Source organism: Triturus cristatus, chromosome 6 (assembly GCF_964204655.1).
Source record: "Triturus cristatus chromosome 6, aTriCri1.1, whole genome shotgun sequence".
NCBI classification, from domain to species: domain Eukaryota; kingdom Metazoa; phylum Chordata; class Amphibia; order Caudata; family Salamandridae; genus Triturus; species Triturus cristatus.
The window spans coordinates 1768706178-1768727685 of record NC_140589.1 but is presented as its reverse complement, the minus strand read 5'-3'; the positions used below and the strand labels follow the sequence as shown (position 1 = coordinate 1768727685).

Sequence of the window (21508 nt, the reverse complement as noted above, 5' to 3'; positions counted from 1 at the left end):
TACAGCTGGCTAAGCAACATACTGTTTCTCCAAAGAGGGCCTAACAAGGATTCTCACACAGCAAACCTATATCGAACGTTTATCACACAGGGTAATAAACACAAACCATGGCCTCTTCTGGCAATCTGTGACATTCCAAGTAACACAATACCAATTTGCAGTCTTTAATATAGAGTAAAAACTATCCACACAAATGGCTACTGACTTCAACAAATGTTTTTCACAATAAATCTGTCAGGCCTAATGCGTTTGTTATAACATTTCATAATAAACAGAACAGGCGTACAGCGATGCTCACTGGCTTGCTGCCATAACACACTCAGTCCTGCTGTAGCGAGTACAAGCTTTGCCAAGAGCAAAAAAGTGCAAAACAAGCAGAATTTGTTTCGGATGAAGCGAATAAACGCAGCTCCGTCAAATTCAATACTCATGGGAACCAAAATGTGGATAGAGCCCGAGCCCCTCTCCACAGCACTTCAAAAGCGAATTATTTGTTATTCACACATGGTCACGCAACAGTTGCACTGTCAAGCCAGACATTCAAATCCATGTAGAATAGTGTAGCCCTGAGTATCCCATACTGGCCTCAAAAACAAAACAGCACTCTGAAGTCTAAACTTAATGAGATAAGCGGAGGATGCTGGTACTGCAATGCATTCCTCATGACTACCTCATCCCATCTGTGATGCTGCCAGACAGAATCAAACACTGACTTTAAGACGACTATCTGCCTCAAAGTAGCTTCTCTAAAGTATGCTGCTGAAAGACCGCGATCTGTCCTTCGCCCCCCAGGGAACCCCAAGAGCGGAGATGGAGACCCAGAATGAAGTGTCCACTTCGATGATGATTGGCTCTACCAATGCGTCATCTAACTAGATGAGATGATGCCCATTGGACCATAGTACCGAGGTAATTGATTGAAAGAAATTACACACCAAGAACAAAACCTCCTTTAAAGACATGACCACTTGTGTTTATTTGAACATGTTTGATACAGAATATTGATTCAATGCCAGCAACTGGGATGTTGCACAGCCGCCTGGGTGCAGTGCACACTGTATTAGACACCTTAAATGCAGGTATATTCTTTAAAATATTAACTGACAGCAAATGACATTTGGCCCGGCTGGGGAGTACATGTCTGTGCTAAGCGTGTATATTTTTAAATACAGATGAAAGAAGTGCGCTCTTGCAAATGGGGTGGTACTCACAGGGACAGCGGAGCTGCACTGCCTTCATTTGAAAGCAGGAGTACCTGCCTCAGCTGTCAGGGATGCAATACTTTTAATGGGAGTGTAAGGGCCCTTGTAATAGCAAACAGGTACTCTGAAGTAGAGTATTCACGTTGAGGTCCAAGTACTCACTCCCTGGATTAGTAATGCCTTTTTCTTTTGTCTGGGTGGTAGGACGTTACTCGAGGTTTGGACCTTCCTTGCCTCGGTTAAGTGGAATTGTATGGGTGTGGAGTGTGTCTTTCTTTTTAATTTAAGATACTGTTGTATATATATTTGCTTGTTTCATCACACTGATAGAGCATGCAAAGAAACGCGTTGAATCTGGTTTCATTTGTGGCATTGCTCTTTTTAATCTTAAATACAGATTTTCATCAGATTGGTAGTGTTTTTCAACAATATGATGAAAATCTGTATTGAAGAATAAAAAGAGCAATAACACAAATGAAACAAGATTCAATGTGTTTCTTTGCATGCTCTATCACTGTGATGAAACAAGCAAATATATATACAGCAATATCTTACATTAAAAAGGAGGACAAACTCAACACCCGTGCAACTCTGAAATAGAGTACCTGCACTTTTAAGTTTCCATTTCACGCACTGCATTCAACTAACTAAGCTGCAAGGTACACTTTTTTTTTTTTTTTTTTTTAAGAAGACCGGCCATTCTGCTACGCTTCCGTTTGCATGCCTGGTAATCTACACAAGACAACGACACTATGTACATTGTGCCTAATCATATTTGCCGCCGAGGTGAAAGCATGTTCCTGTGATAAGTGCAACATTTCCTGGGTTGCTTTTCGAATAGTACTGTGAAACCATATCACTTTTGAGCCAATGTATTTTAAAATGCTGCAGTCAGACTGGCAGACTGTGCCTGCCCGGTGTACAATAAACAGCAATTCACCCAAAGAGGCTCCCTAGTTCAGCACAGTTAAGCCATCTACAAAGACGTATTCTTTGGGGGTTCATCGGATGCACCCCTTTTCCAAGTTAAGCCTGAAAAGACTAATGGAACACTGAAGGCGTATAGATTACCAGGACAGATATCTGTCTGCTCATGAGTCTTGGTCTCCTGTTGCCCTCTCCAGTTAGTCTTCATCCCTCCACCAGCTGCCGCCATTTTCCCCCACAACAAAGCGGCAATGCAGAGGTGTCAGTAACATACTATGGATTCATCGTCGCTGCACTGGGAGACGAAAAAAGCACACAGAATATCCGATCTGAGAAGCCCAAGTGTGTACTAACATCTGGTGTCACTATAGACAATCATTTGGAGGTCTTTCTCAGATGCAATTCACACAAGTGCTGGACAATTTAAGAATGCAATGTGACAAGCAAACCATGTGTCAACAAGCACAATTAAATTATTTATTTTGTTTTTATTTTTGAAATTTTATATAGCATGGAACGAGGCCCGAAGGCATCAGGGCGCTTTACAACAGTAGCAGGATAACAAGTGTCCAGCGAGTTACAGTTACAATAATTACATTCAGACATTCGCATCGGTAGATGCGGGCAGGACAATTGCAGCAGATTGGTTAGAGGTCGTACACAGTTCAAGCATTGATTAAGATGGTGGGGGGTCACATTCCAAAGGTAGTTCGTATCCTGGTGGAGAGAGTACTTAAATATGGTGGGGGGAGATTAACCAAGGTGCCTGTCAAATAGGAGAAGCTTGAGGTCCTCTTTCAAGGTGACGAGGCAGGTGATTAGGCAGAGGGAGGGAGGGAGTTCCAGATTCTTGTGGCACTAAGAAGGACTGGTGCATGTACCATTCTTGACTGAAGGTGGGGGGGGGGGAGGGGAATTGGGTTCCAGGAGCAGGGATTGGGCATTTCTGAAACCCCTATCCCCTATTAACTCCAGAGATTTTCAGTCTCTCGTTTAGATGGGAGGGTGAAGAGGAGGGCAGCGCTCTGTGGGTAATGCAGGAAGTTTTGAATTGGGAAGCCATTGGAGGGTAAGCAGGGCTGGGGAAATGTGGTCAAGTTTCTTGAGCCCTTAAACTAATTGAGCTGCTGCATGTAGTGTTTTTCTCAGTGGTCCTATGTGAGCTTTGGGAATGCCGGAGAGAAGGGCAATTCCATAGTCTAGTCTGGAGAGAACGAGACTGCACCACTATTTAGACGTCAATTGTCTGATGCCCCAAAGCTGCCTAAGTTGGTGTTTTGCGCTTTTGCCCATGGCTGCAATGTAGCTGTGAAGTTTGAGATTGTCAAATGTGATACCAAGTGATCTAGCGCTCTGGACAATGGCAGGGCAGAAAAATTAGCCAACCATTCCTGTACTGGGGTTTTCGCTTTCAGAGGAGAAGTCAAGAGAAATTTTGTTTTAGTTGAGTCAAGTTTGAGATGGTGGTTAGACATCCAGTTTTGAATATTTCAGAGCGCAAGTACAAGGAGAGCCATATCTTCTGGGGATGAGATTTTCATGTACATTTGAGTGCAGTCGGCGTAGAGGTGGAAAAGAATCCTAGAGTTTCTGAGATTCACACAGTGTTTTTAGATAGAGATTAAAGAGTGTTGGGGAGAAGATCAAGCCCTGAGGGACTCTGATGTGGTCTCAAGATCGAGTTGCTGATTTTCACAATTTGGGAATGGTTGGTTAAGTATGAGGAGGACCAGCTAAGGAATGCGCCTCGATGCTCCATGCATTGTTCAAGAGAATGAAAGAGAACCAGATGGCTGACAGTGCTGAAGGCAACTGACAAGTCCAGGAGGACAAGGAGGCAAGAGTTACCAGAGTTCAGGGTTCTGAGGAAGTCATCGACTATTTGAAGGATCGTAGTTTCTGTAATGTGGCCCTGGCAGAAACCAGACTGGAGAATGTTTGTTCGAATGTGTGAAGAGAGTTGGGAAGCTATGCAACTTTCAATGACATTGCCTAAAAATGGAAGAGTGGAGACTGGCCGCTAGTTGTTCAAGTTCTCTTGATCGAGAGACTGTTTTTACAAGAGAGGAAAGACTTGACCCACTTTTAGTCGTTCGTGAAATATGCCCGGTTTGAGAGAGGCTTTGACCATATTGGTCCATGTGGGGATTAAGTGTATGGCAAGAGATTTGCTAATAGAACCATAAATGGCATCCTGAAGGTGGTTCGTGGGTTTCACTTTTGAGATTGTTCACTGTAGGTCCTGCTTGGAATTTAGGGAGAAAGAAGACCATAAACGTAGCGCCTTGCACTATAGAATCTCAGTTTCTGGGGAGTATCTGGTGCGTAGCAAGGTATGGAGGTCTCTAACTTTTGTATCATAGAAATTCTCAAAGTTGTTTCATCGGGCCACTGATGACTCAGGAGTTCAAATGGTGGAGAGGTTTGTAGTCTGTGCGAGAATCTCGAATAGGCGCTTTGGTCTGTTCTTTACAGAATTCACGAATATGCAAGGATTTGGCTCAAGGATTCGGTCTTTGTATTGTGTTGGCGCTTTGTGAAGCTTGTTCATACTCGGGTGATAGTTTCCATTCTTTCTCACATTTCCTGATAAGCTTTCTTTCTTGAAGCAATACCATCAAAAAACATGCCGCATAACTTGCCTTTTCTTGCCGCATAATTTAGGGAACCCTACATGTCACATTATTTGGTGCTCACCTGCCACATAATTCCAGTGGCCCTGAATAGGGCTGTCCTACTAGCCAGAGAACCGAAGGCTAAACTTTCATTGTTCACATTCGGCCCTACGGCAATGTTGCAAGTCAGGGATTCACAACAAAACTATAGCAAAAACCTCTAACTTTATTAAAGGCATACTGCCTGTTACTTCTCAAAAACAACGACCGATCTACGTCACATTAATAACTGTGTACCACACCAGAGAGCGCCAAGGCTGTGGAAGGGACTGTACACAAGACTGTCCTCTGCTCCTGAACAGACGAATAACCTACTGAGATCATCGTTCCTCTGAGCATGCAGGAGCCGTGCCTGTGGGGTTGGGGCGGGGAGGGGTGTGTTTTGGGGAGGGTCAAGATGACAGCGCTGATGCGCCGTCTCCAGCACATTATGCCATCTTCAATCAGAATCCCCTTTCCTTTCGCTGGGACATCTGCCGGATTCAAGGGTCTGTGAGACGCATCCCATTGTTTTTAACACACGTAGCACTTCAGTGTATTTGCATATGCAAATCACAGCCCTCCACAGACACAATCAGCATTGAATGGCTTCTTTAGCATCCTTTGTCTCCTGAGACAATCACGGTGCGAGGAGGAAGCAGACACGCACGACAACCCCCACCCTCCCCCCGGGGCTGAGCCCTTCACCCACTGACCCAGCCTAAGAGTCGAACCCTGGGGCAGACCCCTCCACCCCCGCCCCCAGTCGGAGGCCACCTATTGGAAGACGGCATGCAGCCAGACACCTTCACTCGGCCGCACATCAACTGCCACGGAAAATGCACCCGTTCAATCACTGCACCAGAAACGACGGCGAGCATTCGAGATAAGCTCAAGGCCTCACAGACCACGTGACAGGCACTTCGGTAGACGGCCAACAACACAGGCCAGTGGTCCTTCAGACGTCCTGCTGCCTTCAGGCCAACACCTTGGCTGGGCCCAGCATTCCTCGAGTGCCTGCGCCGCTCATGCTGTTATCACATGTGGCCTGCGATCACCTGACACGCGAGCTCTCAGACCCTCGCGATCTGGAAGAACAAAGGCCTCCCACACTCACGGGTACAAAAAATACCAAAGTCTAAATATATTAGAGTTTCTACTATGAGGTAAAACAGTTTCGGTAGCTGCTATTTAATGTAAACCTTTTATAAATATATTAAAAGGTAAGCTTAATTGATCTTGAAATTCAAGAGCTGTCGCAGAGATGTCAAGAGACCAACTCTAGACATCGTGACCTTTCTAGCACCAAACGCATCTCTCTTTCTCCTATTATTCCTTTAAACGACCGATTGAAACTACGGCTCGCTCCCATTAAGAAAGTGAAAGTATTTTTCCTGTTGCTGGAGTCAGTTATTACTGCAGATCATTGGAGACGGTTGTACAGACGCGGCACATAAAGCTCCTGAAATGAGCGCGCACATTAGAGAGCATAAGCTGCTGGCCACGGGTTCAAACTCCAAATGGGTGATCTCCGGCTTCCTTTCTTCAAACCCTCATCAAAGGAGCACCCTTAGATTCATAACCGCATGTGGTAAAGCACCGGGAGACACAGCATCTCGTCGCATAGGCTCCATAATAGTTCCTAACAACAGAATTATAGATGAATGCAACTTATTTCATCAGACACACATTTAACTACCTTCCCCAGACTGAATATATGCAGACTTTGTTTTCCTAAGGTATGTTTGTAGGTAAAAGTAGTGATAGTAGCAACCCTCTCCAATCTGCCCCCAAAGGACTATTGGGGACATTTTGCAGTGGGGGCACAGGCTGCCAGAGTAGAACACCCCCTGCCCTCTTTTTTTCCCTCTGGTGTCTAGAGGGCTTTCTGCTCCCTTTTGGAGGAAGGGCAGAAAGACTGTTCCATTTTTTCTTGGGGGTGGAGGGGCACTTGCTCAAGCATGGGATGGCACTCCCATTCCCAATGTCTTGTGGGTGAATCCATGTTTGGGTGTCGAAGTCCTGTGGTGATCCCCAAACAGGGTTCCACTTTGGACTTGTACCGCTGGGTACAAAACATTGTCCCCTTTCCAGCGGTACCTCTCCAGCACAGCACAGATCGGTGCTCGGGCGGAGCAGAGTTATGTCCCAGAGCACCAATAAAAGTGAAAGCAGACCGCCCCTAGTGGAACAGTCTGCTTTCCCTTATGTTACAGTGACAAGCTTAAAACCAGCATTGTCAAAGCTATTAGGTCTTGCTCTGGACACCGATTGGCATTGCCAACAGTTGTTTGGTCACCAGTGTGAGCAGCCGGGCATAGTGGCCATCTTGGAAAGGTTGCTCCTAATGCTCAAGAAAAAACATTACAAGATGGATGCTGCACAGGTGCATACATCGGCCGCGACCATCTTGGAATGCGTTAAAAACATTTAAAGATGTTCAATACAGCAGCAGATAGCATTTGGAGTGTGAGGGAGCTATGGAGGTCAAGCGGGGGAAGAGAGGCGGGGACTTATGTTTTTTAATAAAAAAAATAAATGGAGAGGTCTCAGAAAAGGATCACAGGAACAGGGACAAATACAACGAGGCAGAGAAAATAATGTCTCATGCACTCTAATGCAATGTCCTGGCGCCAGCAGTGGAAAGACAACTCATCCAATCAAAACATGTTGAGACCGAAATGCTCTTTACTTGGGACAAACACAAATTTCAAATAACCCCCCAAAAATATACTGACTTAACATTCATTAAATCAACCTCCCAAATGAGTCAACTGCAAGGAAAGATGCACCTGAAGCTGCTGTCTGCATCCAGGGATTTCTATTTTTTCTTTGTTTGGCATCTCAATAAATGTATAGATTCAGATTTGGCTATAAGATGTTTTACTAGGTGGCCAACGCGATTTGACTCATGCACCGACGTCTGCGTGGACCACAAACATGATTAGAGTTTTACATCTTTCTTGCAGGGGATCCTGCTGAGAACTTCATTCCAAGATGGCCACAGCTCTGCTCTTTCTCAGAGTCCCTTTTTATGTTGGACTTGTGCGACTCTTGCAAACGTTTTGTTTCTAGATGTTCTTTAAAGAGCTTTGGGTCAGTCCCCTTCAGATATTCGCTCGCTGCAGACACTGCAGTCACCGTCTGCAATAGTGATTTTTTTCATGGATGAGCCCACAGTAGTATTTTAGTCTCACAGTTTTTCTAGCAGCGGGTTGTGTGTGTCCTTCCGACCATTAGAGAAGAAGGTCTGGGTTTTGACGATGCAGGTGTCAAATAGACTTATTACAAACATTATACAGATGGGGATAAAGGATCCACCCCTTCCAACCAATGCCTTCTGCCAACATGCCTCTTGCAGCCACTGGCTGGATGCCTTGTCAATCATCTCTTGGGTCAATCCAATGGAGTATTCATCACTCACCTAAACCTACTGGTTTTTTTGAGTGTGTTCTTTCTCCTCCACTCGAGTATTTGCACTAAATTGCATGAGGGCTTACTTTACAACCATTGCCCTCTCTGCTGTCTCCACCACACCTGTCAGGTCTATTTGTTTTGTCAATTAATCTTTTTCCTGTGGCTCTAATTTTTCCAATGCTTTTGTGCCAGTCCTTCCAAGGTTAAAAACAAACGTTGGCAAATACAACCGGTTTGACTCTTATTCAGCATGGGCAATCTTGATACTAATGTCAGAACTACTGGCTTTTCTAATGTTTGTGTGTCTTTGTGTCAGAAATCAAAGGTAATATTGGCAATGCTTGCACAGGGTTGGTAACACATGTGCGGCCAACTGGCTAAGCTCCTTCAAACAAGTTTCTCATTGGCTACCTGTACACTCTTCTTCCAGCACCCTCCATCATTCACTACAAATGCTGGAAGCGTGACCAGAAAAGGTTCCTACAACAAGAAGCTTTTGGATTACACGAGCCTAAAACCTTGCGAAACACGACTGGCCAAAGCTATAGGAGATATTGGGCAAATATGTGCACAATGTAGCATCTAAGAGCACTTGACAGAACCAATTCCCTCACGGTTCTGATTAAACCAGAGGGGCACCTGATTCAGCCTCCATTGTAAGCCACGGCTCCCAAAGCAATTTGTTGAGCGGTGGATAGCAAGAGACCCTAGCAGTGAGGAGGTATAGCTTTCCAGTGGCAAAAGGGAATAAGGAGACACCGACCAGTCATATTTCCAGCACCCGAGAACCAGCAAAAAGCAGCATGATTGTGAATGTACCCAATATTACAATATCTCTCCCTTGGAAACCAGCACCCTGCTCATCTGGAACCTATGTTCATGAATGCCACAGGATTAAATAAAATGTACTCTTTTAAATTAGGTAACATTTCAAGACTGGGACAATAGAAATACAAAGAGAATGCTGGAGTGCATGAAAAAGGTAAGAGGTCATAGAGAGGAAAAGGCAAAACGGAGGACAGAAAAAGACAATATGCAAATGAGGGGGTGGGGGAGTACAGAAGGACAAGGAGAGGGGCAGAGAGAGTAATTAAATACTGGAAGGGAGTAAGAGAGGCTACAAAGAACTGAGAGAGGGTTGGAAGAGCCTAAAAGGACAGGTCGGATACGTCTGTCTATGGCAGCGGCCTAATAACAAGCATTTACAATGAAATGGTCTCGCCTTTTGCATAAGATGGAGCTATTGGTATTGTAAATGACAAACTTTTTTATTTATGGGTTGGTTTTGAAAACCGATAAATAAATGGCATAGTCATTTACAATGCCAATAGCTTTAGCTCTCGCAAAGGCGAGACCTATTGCATCTCTACACACACACACACACACCGAGCCCCACACACACAATCCTTTAGTGAATATGTAGTGTTGGAAGGGGTCCACAGGGGGCACAGCGGTGGGGAAACGAGTGGGACAGAGGGCAAAAGGGGCACAAAAGGGGAAAAAACGAGTGGCGCAGAAGGGCACAGAAAAACGAGAGGAACAGAGGGCAGAAAGGCACAAAAAACGAGGAAAAACGAGTGGCTCAGAGGGCAGAAGGGCACAAAAAAACGAGTGGAACAGAGGGCACAAACAACGAGAGGAGCAGAGGGCAGAAAGGCACAAAAAAAAGAGGGAAACGAGTGAAACAGAGGACAGAAAGGCACAAAAAAAAAGTGGAAAACGAGTGGCACAGAGGGCACAAAGGCACAAAAACGAGTGGCACAGAGGGCAGAAGGGCGCAAAAGACGAGAGGAGCAGAGGGAAGAAAGGCACAAAAAAAAAAAAAGAGTGGAACAGAGGGCAGAAGGGCACAAAAAAAGAGGGAAAAACGAGTGGCACAGAGGGCAGAAAGGCCCAAAAACGAGTGGCACAGAGGGCAGAAAGGAACAAAAAGAAAGAGGGGAAAACGAGTGGAACAGAGGACAGAAATGCACAAAAAAAGAGGGAAAAACGAGTGGCACAGAGGGCAGAAAGGCACAAAAGAGCCACACACCGACCCACACACACACAATCATTTGGTGAATATGTAGTGTTGGAAGGGGTCCACAGCGGCGGGGAAACCAGTGGGACAGAGGGCAAAAGGGGCACAAAAGGGAAAAAAACGAGGGGCACAAAAAAAACGAGAGGAACAGAGGGCAGAAAGGCACAAAACACGAGGGAAAAACGAGTGGCACAGAGGGCAGAAGGGCACAAAAAAACGAGTGGAACAGAGGGCAGAAAAAACGAGAGGAGCAGAGGGCAGAAAGGCACAAAAACGAGTGGCGCAGAAGGGCACAAAAGACGAGAGGAGCAGAGGGCAGAAAGGCACAAATAACCTGCCTCGGTGAGGAATCTAGCTGGGCGTGCGGGGGATGGTCCACTCGTTCTCCGGCTGAAGCGCCAGTTACAGGACATGCAGCCGGACCCCTACTCCGCGGCCCTGTAGAAAACAGCACGTGCAAGAGATGCCATGAGCGAAAGACTCGCCACGGCGTGCGCGCAACACTCAGGCGGCTAGTGATTGGCCCACGCCTGCTGCCGGGGTCTTGCAATTGGACTGTAGAGTCACACGTGACCAGGGGGAGTCACACGCTTTCCGGGAACCCGCAGGTAGCAGGAAAGAAGCATGGAGGGTCCGGGGCAGCGGAAGCAGCAGCGGAGGGGGTGAAGAGCATCACCGAGAAAGGCAGACCAACAGCAAGTGAGTGCAAGGGAAACAGAAAATGATATTTTGAGAGGGTGAAAGGGACCTGCCGCCAACGAGACTATTGTTGCCGGGAGACAGACCTGGGCACGAGCCGATTCTGGTCCGGGCACACTGTGAAGCGCGTTCACAGACCAGAATCGGCTCGTGCTCGGACCAGAATCGGCTCGTGCCCAAGTCTGTCTCCCTTGAGAGGCATCACGGCAACAATAGTTTCTCGTTGGCGGCAGCGCTTCGCGCTGCAACGCCAGCGAGACCTAAAAATGAGTGGGTATAAAATGAGAGAAGGAAAAATAAGAGATAAAAACCGGTGAGAAGGACGACCAAAAGACGGGGAGTAAGGGGATAGCACAGAGAGGGAATGCGGAGGTAAGATCAAAAAGAGAAGAGACAAGAGATGGCAGGAGAGAACAAGGACACCGAGTTGAGAGAGGGGAAGAAACATGGAGGGGATGAAGGAGATAAACAAGGGTGTGGGAGGAGGGAGAGAAAGAAGGGAGCGTGTGAGGAACGAATGGCGTAGAGTCAATTATGTCAGGAAGAAGAGAGTAGGAAGATATGGTGGCGAGTTGAGCGGGAAATTAAACTGGGAGAGGTGAGAGGCTGAGACAAGAGAAGAAAGGGGGGAGTCTTAGTCTTAGGAGGGAGAGGCTTGATGGGACCATGATGAAAACAGAGGAGCAAAGAGGTAGAAAAGACGGGTGTAAGAAAAAGGATGGCAAGAGGAGGATGAGAGAAAGGATGGTGTGTGAAGAAAGTGACAAACACATGACAAGAGAAGTATAAGGGCGGGACTTATAAATGAGGTAAAAATACGAGTATAGAAATAATTAAAGGGCTAATTCACAGTAAGGTTTTTGTATGAGTTGGTCTAGGCATACTCCTTACTCACCTCAATTACCAGGAGTAATTGCAGCTAATCCTGGAAAAACATTTTACTAAGCCACAGAGAAAGGAGCAAACATATGTGTGTGCGTGCATTATATAATATCTCTATCTATCTATTATGGGGGGCACTTTACAGCACTTTTCACTCCGCCACCACCTTGACCTGACACTCCACCATCTGGCCACCCTCTTCATAGGTCACCCCATGTGCCCCTGCCACAATTCTTCCTGTGTGCTCTGACAATGCGTCCCAATGAAGAGCTCACACTTGACTATGGATCTCTTTTAAATCTACAAACTTCCACAAATGAAGAACTTGCGCTGTGGAAGTGGGCTGGCCTGGTTCATCCGATATGGTAATAACTAAAGAACAGGTTAAAGCAGGGACAACGAAATAAGAGAGATGAATAATCATGCAATTAACAGTACATTATTCACTCTCACAAGCAAGGTACACTCCTCATCTGGGTCACAAATACCTGCCAGGAAGGCAACACGGCCAACATGTTGTCTTATGCGACAACCAAGACCAGCATGTACCAGTGTATGGCTATGGGGGATCTGCACAACAGTCCTGCAGAAGAAAAGGACTTCCTTCTATGCCATGATCACAGCTGGCCTAAACCACAAAAGGGATCACAAGGTGTTAGAAGGATTTTATAAAGTGCACATACACCAGTTGGTTTCTTGGCGCGGATTCTAGGAGATACCGATCCCAGTGGGAGTTTATTCATAGGCCTGGATATACAACCATGTTTTGAGGGATTTTCTGAAGCTCAGTAGTTCGGTACATGACCTAATTTCCAGAGGAAGGGAATTCCACAGTCTGGGAGCCAGAGATGCAAAGCTGCAGCCCCCTTGTCGCTTCAACTTAAAGGTAGGAGTTGCCAAAAGTTGGAGGTGAGCCGAGCGAAGGTTGCTGAGGGGGTGTACCTTGAGATGAGGCTATCTATGAATTTGGGGCTCCAGCCTTGTAGAGATTTAAACACCAAACAACCTTCTTTGAATGCGCAGCGTTAAGGAATGGGGAGCCAGTGCAGCTTCCTCAGGAGAGGGGTGGCATGTAGCCACCTAGGTTGCTGTTAAATCAGTCTGGCTGCTTGATTCTGTACCATCTGTAACCGTTTGGTTAGAAAAAGTGGCAAACCTAGGTAGACTGAGTTCGTATAGTCTAGGTGTGACAGAACCGTGGCTATCATGACCTGTATCAATGCTGCTTGGGTGAGTAATCTTTTGCAGCTGGAAAAAGCAAGTAGAGATCACAGAGTCAATTTGTGATTTTGGAGACAGGTCATTATTTATTGTAACACCAAGGCTTTTGGCAGAGGAGGAAGGGGTTGGGGAGGGTCCTATTTCCATTGGCCAATAGTGTGGGCTCCAGAAATTGTGGCTGCCCCCTGTCAGGACCAGTTCAGTCTTGCCTGGGTTAAGCTTTAAATGGTTGTAGTCCATCCAGTGGCGGATGAACAGCATGGTAGATTGAAATTCAGAGGCTGATTGCGGTGAGTTGTCGAAGGTGAACATTAATTGTAAATCATCGGCATAATTAAAAGGTGCCCACTTTCCTTTCCTTCAGGGACAGGATCAGAGGGAGAAGGTAGAGGTTAAACAAGTGAGGGGATAGCGAGGAACCCTGCTGAACCCCACACGTGGTTCTTAACTTAGATGCTGTCAACTGGGCTATGCGGACTGACTGGGAGCGATCTTCCAGGAAAGAGCTGATCCAGCCAAAGGCTGAGCCCTGGATACCAGCCTCCCTGACACGATCTGCCAAGATGCCATGGTTGACTGTGTCAAAGGCGGCCGAAAGATCTAACAGCACCAGGGCCTGAGGAGTACCTCTGTCAGCCTTCTCTCGCAGGGAGTCCAGTACTGCCAGTATTACTGCCTCCGTTGAGTGGGCAGACCGGATTACAGCTAGGTGTGAATCGAGGTAGTTGGTTTGTTCCATAAAGTTGGACAGACACTTCGCCACATGGACCTCCAGTACCTTAGCCAGGTACGGGAGCAAGGAGATAGGGCAGTAGTTTGACAAGATCTGGTGGTCTGCCCCTGGTTTCTTCAAGAGGGGAACCACAATTGCCTCTTTAAAGGCCTTGGGGACACAACCCTGGGATAGGGAACCATTCAAAAGAGCGAGGGCTGGACCCGGGATAACGGTGAGGGCATCTTTTAGGACATGTGGTGGGCAGCAGTCCGTAGGGGATGCAGATTTTACTTTGGACAGAAGGTTCTGGAAGGCCTGGGTGTTAATGGCCGGAAAGGTTTCGCGAGAGCAGGGGTTCCCAGGCATAGGGGAAGATATTTCCTGAGAGGTGCATGTGGGAATACTGGCTTTAATGGTGGAGATCTTTTCAATAAGATAAAGTTGTTCAGGGAGTCACAGCATGCTTGAGTGGGTGTAGGTTTAAGTAGGACTCCGTTTGAGTTGGACAGTTCATTTGCAATTGTAAAGATTTCCTTAGATGTTATTGGAGGTCGGGATTCTAGAGGAGAAGTGGGCGGATTTAGCCATTAAGATAGTGTTTTTATATTCTTTCATTGCCGTCCGGTAGGTGTATTTTTCTTCTGGTGAGTAATTTTGTCTCCACTTCCACTGCGCAGGCTCCTGCACCACGCTCCATGTGCCTGGTTCGCAGCCAGCGCATAACTGGGCAGAGCAGGAAAGGCAGAGCGGTGATCTCAGGATCTCATCTGTTCTGCGGCCTAAGATAACATAAAAAGGCCTCAAAAACATTACACAGCATAGATGCACAAAGTTAAAGCAGCAGAAAAACCAGGAATCAGCATCAGAAATGCAAGGGCTCTCTGCTAGGGATGGGTACTTTGAAAAAGTGCACCGCTGCCTGATCTTGGTTCTTCTATGTCCTACACATTCAAGTGCTGCGCACCCACAAATGCCTAGCGCCCCCCAAAAAAGCATCAGGCTCAACAACACTCAGGAGTGGACTTTAACAATGTTGTTGTTTGCCTTATTCGGGATAAACAGTTAAAATGCTGATCCTGTCTATGAAAGAAGTGGATTTTTTTGATTCCAGAGGTGGAGAATCGAGTCAGTTGTCTGAACCCCTTTGCGACAAAGAGAAAACAGGAAATATCTGTCCCACGTTAGTCTTTAAAAAATATGAAAGAGCTTCGGATGTGAATTTGCCAAAAAGTGCAAGAAACTGCCATGGTACTGTGATTAGCTAATACTAAGTGAAGGACAAAGTGCTTTACAGCACATACACTTTCTATGTACAGCTGATAAGCTAACTTCAGTATCCAGCTTTCCTGATGGAGCTGTGCTGCGGAAGCTTAATATATATATGGTTTATCCTTTTTTCAACTGCATACATTTTGCTCATTTTATTTTATTGACATTTGTATTTTCTAATTGAAAGATGCATTTTTTTTTAATAGTAAACTTTATTGCATTTATAGTTATCAATGCCAACACAAACTTACAGCGGGCGCAGATCAACACATTAATCAGGTGAGATATAAGCAAGTTATCAAGGCTGATGCTCACAAAACACAGATAGTACTAGTCCTCCTATAATGGTCGATCTATTCTATCTCTTACGCATTCGGATCACTCACGGGGGAAGGAGATTGAACCCTTTACCCCATACTCTGCCAAACAGCTCTGGACAACCTCTAGCCGCAAAAAGGGGCTCCTCCTGGGCTCCGCACCAATCCACCCCCCGCCTCCAGCGCCGCACAGTGGGTGGTCTGGCTTGGGACCACAATGCGGCAATGTCCTGCTTCGCCACCGCCGTTCCCAGTAAGCGTTTATCTGTCCGGGATCCGTCCAGGCCATCCAGCACCCCTAGCAGCAGGCGCAGCGGATCGTGGGGAACCACTCAACCCAGGGCGGAAAGATGCATTTTTATTATTTTTGTTTTCTCTTCTTCCTTTCTTCCCGGTTGACGTGCTCCCCTATTTTTCAGTAGAAGGCAAAGTTACATGGATTGCTGGGACGCAGGGTTGTCAGACGCCCCACAGGTGCTACTAACTGGATCAGACTTGAAAAGTAAAACCGGGTCAACAGAGGAAGCCGGTGTGTCAGCACTCTGCCACTCGCACAACACAAGCCCCTGGAGATGGATGCCTCGCTTAGAATGGGATGATGACAAGTTGTGTTTACCCTGCGAAAGCCCACACCGCCCAGTGCACGGTGACCCCTTCCCGCCACCTGTCCCTGACAAAGGCAAGCGCATAGGTAAACTGAACCTATGATGTGTGGCCAATGAATATACAAGATTCAGCTGAGAGCGCGTGGGAAGAAACCCCACCATTTGGGCAGCAAAGAGACTGTGCATGGGGAACCCCACCATTTAGGGCTGCACCTCTATAATCTGGCAACGCGCATAGTTTTATTCTCTGAGAATATAGACAATTTAAATCCTATGCGAACAACCATTTCTAACCCTATTTATTTGGGAGAAATCCACTAAACTCCTGTTCCAGGTTCACATGTTACAAGTGCACAATACCAATGTAGACAACAGGGCGCGCGAACCGTGCAAGATGTCTGCAAGAGAACTGTTGAGAGAAGCGGGAGCCGAGCCACACTGACAGGATCAAGACTCATGACCCGGTCCACATCATGAGAGTACATACATACGGCAATGATCAACAGCAGCAACACGAGTTAATGTACACGCGGCAGCACAGTAAACAGAGAACTGCTGAATGAAAGGGTGGTGTGATCACTGTACAGTGTCTCAATTTGTCCTGCAAAACATGGGGTAAAAAAGGAAAAGTGGCTGCAAAGAAGCGAGCACATCTTAATGTGGGGCAGCTTTTCTGGGTACAGCAAGAAAGCATCACATTTCTCGGTATCTGAGCTGGGATCTTTACACAGCATCTATAGAGGCGGAAATAAGATCAGAAGCCATACAGGCTATGTATGCGCTTACACTATCGCAGGACAGCCAAGCAGTATGGTTGGTGATAGGTGCAAATACAACGCAACAGCACACGGAGCTTGCTTTCCAAAGAGACTTTTGTTCAGAAGGTGGGTAGGTGGAGGGCAGGGGGATTTCAATGTATCCACTTCAAAAACGTAAAAAACCATGCAAAGTTTTAATGAAATGAATCAACGATGTCATTGGTGGCAACCGAAATCCCAAAACAATTTACACAAATATTTCTAAACGTAGGAAACACGTATCATTGCTTCCAACAAGTCTGAAGTCTTGTAGCAAAAAAAAAAAAAAAAGAAAAAAAAAAAAAAAGATTTGGGGAAACTTTAGTTTACATGCAAGATGAGCAGTGATAAAAAGAAACAATTGGCAGAGACCATGTGAAGTACAGATTTTCAACACATTTACAATACAGAAAATGTACATGGAGGAATCGAAACAGTGCTAATAACATAAGACCACAACTGATGAAGCTAAAGTACCAACATTGAACACAAGAATACACTAATCAGGAAGATGCATTAAGAACCCCCAAAGGGCAGTCACTGCTATACAGAGGATGGCTGTACAACATATGGATACAACACAATTTGAGTCAACACATCACAGGTTAAGATCGATAATACCAGGTCTGGTGGAAATTTGGTGCTGCGACTCCAAACCACATGGTGCGGTAATTCGCTTCTGTAAATACTGCACAATTCTACGTTTTGGGCTACGAACCTGGGTGCAATGCAGGAACTGTCCTGATTTCCCAGTTCTAAGGTGTGCAAACCCGAAATGTATCCCATACAATTTGTGCCAGGCTTTACCTGGTGCAAATCAAGAATCGTGCGGCAAAACCTTTTGTGGTGCACATCTGCACCGGAAGCGCAATTTGGGCCCAACTCGGTAGGAAGGTCTAAATGTGCTACTCTGAAGTGCTGGCGTTTTAATGTTACCATCAACAATAGATTCATTACAATGGAATAACAGTATTCATCAGCAGTATAGAGGACTCCGGTACCGACTGGAACACGTACATATTATACATTCACTCTAGGCACATAGCTTACCTTGCATCTCCTTTCGAAAGATTGGTGTTCGCAGGATACAGCACGACCTGATTGTTCTCAACATCCACCACACATTTAGTATGTAGTTCATGTTCTATGGAGAAATCAAAAGCAAACCGGTCACTGTCTGCCCTTAAAAGTTACACGCCTTCTGTACATTTTTCAGTGTTTTACTTCGGAGTCTTCTAGAACGTCTAGCTTTTCCTGACCGTTTGACCCAACCAGAACCAACTCTTTTCACTTTGACAAGTTATCTCAAACCTCCAAGACATTAGCATTTTAGTAGTTTTAAAATCATTTCTTGTAGCACAGTCATGTCCAACCAAGGCCAAAAGAGTGTTCTACAATGCAACTCCCGATTCAAAGAGACTACGTCTCACCAGGGAGCCAGGCACATATGGAGAGCGGGATCTCTCGTGATTTCTGAAGGAACATCTCATTTTCTCTTGACCAACAAGGCATCTTATCTTGTATGAGGGTCTGAATCAAAAACAAATGGAAGCTTTGCCTTGCCCAGGGATGTCCATCTGGAATTTTGCAGTGATTGTGGCTATACTTTGGCTTTAATTAGGGAGGGGGGGGGGGGGGGGGGAGGGTCACCGCATGGTGACTTGCATAGTCCAAGCGACTTCACAAGAATGCCAACTAGTAGCTTCTGGCTTTATCTAGCCAGAGTGATTTATTTTGAACAGAATCATTGTTTAGCAACAGCATCATTTTAAGAGACTTATCGAAGAGCCTCATCTGCTGAATTTCTACATAGGATTGAGCCCATTTTAATATTTCCAAGTTGGATAGAACAAGTTTGAATATTTACATAAGCAGGTTATACTTCTGGAGAATTTAGATAAATATTATTGAGGTATTTCTCTTTCATGAAGCTGACCAGAGGGGCACCAGATCAATTTACATTATAAAATGGCAGCCCCCGTGGCTGCTGTGGGGCAGGGAGCCCTTCAAGGGGGACCCATTCAGCTCAAAGTCGAAAAATATCAGTGAGATATGGGACACTGAGGGGCCCCTCATCACATTCTGGAGGGGGGCAGATCCATCACATCATTACGGCACTGTAACGTGAACGCGTGGCAAGAGCACTCAAGGGGGTTCACATAATTCTGGGGTATCATGAAATAAGGACCCTGTGAGACGACCACAAAATCAATTCTCAGGGTATTTCAGGGTCCTTGCAGAGCAAGCAGTCTTAAGATTCAAATAATTTAAAACAATAAAAAGATTTAACTAACATATAACTGTTTTTATTTAAAAATGAGATAATAAGAAAAAAGTAAACAGATTTGTATAACCCATTTTCTTTTTCAGACTTCTAAAGTGGAACAGATCTGCCACACGAGAAGGAGAAAACACAAAATAAAACTCTGCAGGCACAGCATGGGTTATAAGGTCAAACTCAATACTTACCTGTACATTAAAAGTTTGCAGTCATATGTGTAATAGTACCAGGGAAAAAGAGCCAACAAATAAATAAAATCAAGTCCATCACACCCCTTACAATAACAAGAATTGTGCTTTTATCAACACTAAATTCGGTGGAATAAGATATTGAAAACAGCTTCTATGCCTTTAGCTGTGATAAGACAAACTATACACATTGTTTTCAGAATGCACACTGAGTATAGTCTGCTGCTCCTGGACGGAAAATAAAACTGCAATTCGTTTTCCTGATAGATGGTTATAGGGACGTCTGGTAGATTTGCAGGTTTCCTATGCATGATCCTGATAGGAAGCTGATCCAGGCCCAGGGTTGATCTGTTTGGTGGCACGTGCACAGAGGCAACTTTTAAGGAAGCCATTAAAAGAATCCTAGGAAGCGCTTTGTGTAGGTAGTACCTACAGTATAAACTCTTCCCTCCTCTATCCTATTCACCCAACTATAAGACTCACACGTCTACAATTTCCACAACTTTCAACAACAATTTATATTTCTCCCTACTAATGCACCAAAAAGCGCTTGAACGCCTCGTCAAGGGTAGAAAGCGCTTTATAAATACAATTACAATATAATTACACATTTCTGGTGTTTGTTAGAAACCTGTATGGGAAACCAAGCACTAATGTGTCTTTGTTGACATGCCTGCAAAAATAGGCCTCCACCAATGCATCCCAGAATATAACACCCCAGCCTGACCACAATACAGAGCTTTTTTTCCTCCAAGTGCTTAACTGTTAATCCAGGAGAATTAGAAAAGTAAACTCCTCTTCTCTGTCTGAGGTACTTCCCTAGAAGGGAAAGCGGAGACAGAAAAAAAGGATAATTACAGGAAAGTCTCAGCATGTTAACTAAAGCTCTCACGAGAGAGGAAGTGGTGGTTAAGTTTTGTAAGATAATGGATTATGAAAAGGACTATTTACACCACATTATGTAGTAGCAAGAGTGCGGCGAGTCAATCATTCTTGAAGACTTTGTTGCCTTCACAGAGCCAATAGGAATACAAACAACGGTGTACATGCTTTTATAGAGTATAAGAAAGGCAGTACTGACACAACTCAAATATGGAGACCGCACACTGCTCAGGCGCACATACATGCTCCTGTGCGGCCAAAACTCCAGCGCCATTCTTTACACAATCAAGAGCTCATTCATGGGACTGAAAGAAGCCAGTCCAGGTGTTGGGACAGAAAGTATCCTGCGCTCTGGAGGGCAAACTGCCTCGCCCTGTGATTTTTTCAGGGGCGGCTCCTCCATGTGGGCGGAGGAGTGTCGCCCCACTGCTTTCTCCCAGTGCAATACCATTTTATGTTTCTGCTTCTCGCACTGCGAGAAAGTAGACTGCAGGGTTCGGTTAGGGGTGGGCATGTCTGCTGGAGGGCAGGGGAGGAGTGGCTTGCCAACTGTTGTGGGCGCTGACTGTTTGGTCGGCCCCAGGGCCGACCAATCCAGCCATACGCACTCTGCATTTTCTCAATGTAGGCTGCATGCAGCCTACATAGAGAAAATGGCCTCCCCAACACGCCTGTGGGGTCGGTGTCCAAGCCAATCACAACGCTGCAATTGCAGCGTTGTGATTGGCTTAGGGGCGGGAGGCAGCCTGCAGCTCCTTCCTGCTGTACAGAGGACGACGCAGATTGACGACACGGGACGGGCTGGCAAAAGTAAGTTAACTTAACTTTTTTTATTAAACTCCCCCCTCCCCCTTCAAGCGACCCCTCCCACATGCGAGTGATACCGGCTGCGACTGTTTTTTAGGCCGAAGCCTACCAGACAGTGCAGCTCTCTGGTTCGAAAGTCTTATTGGGGACATGTTGATCGCTAACTTGGAAAGAAAATCTGCCCTTTTTGTTTTGAAACTTTTATTTTCTTGCTTTGTCTTTCAAGTCGCTCTCTTACACTTTCATAAAGCTTCGCACTTCAAGCCCCTCTCCTTTAGTGTGTTTTAACTTCACGCTGCGCTTGTGCCATTTTGTAGGTGTGACCATGCTTGGTGCGCGTGCCTAGAAAATGGCGAGGCAAGACGCATAGGCTTTCCCCCGCCATTTTATTAGCCATGATGCACAGCATCATTCACAAAGTCAATAGGTGCCAAAGGAGCGGCCTACTGGCTTTGCCACTGGTCCTTTTCTATGCAGTCAGTATATTTTTCATTTTAGCACCAGTGAACCTGCCGATAATACAAGCTCAGTGAGCACTGTCTCCATTTACTCGGCTGAGATCTCAGAGCTGGGACTTGAATGCACCTGAAGTGCACACGTCTATAAGAGAGGGGCCGCTGTCCTC

At 45.8% G+C, this 21508-nt stretch overlaps 1 protein-coding gene across 1 annotated transcript in view; it reads right to left on the bottom strand.

Moving 5' to 3' along the window:
* Nucleotides 1-21508, bottom strand: part of KIF13B (kinesin family member 13B) — a 712974-nt gene that overhangs the window by 633599 nt on the left and 57867 nt on the right. Inside the window, exon 2 of the mRNA XM_085613040.1 lies at nt 17776-17869. Coding sequence (XP_085469166.1) covers nt 17776-17869 — 94 coding nt within the window. The remainder of the gene's footprint in view (nt 1-17775; nt 17870-21508) is intronic.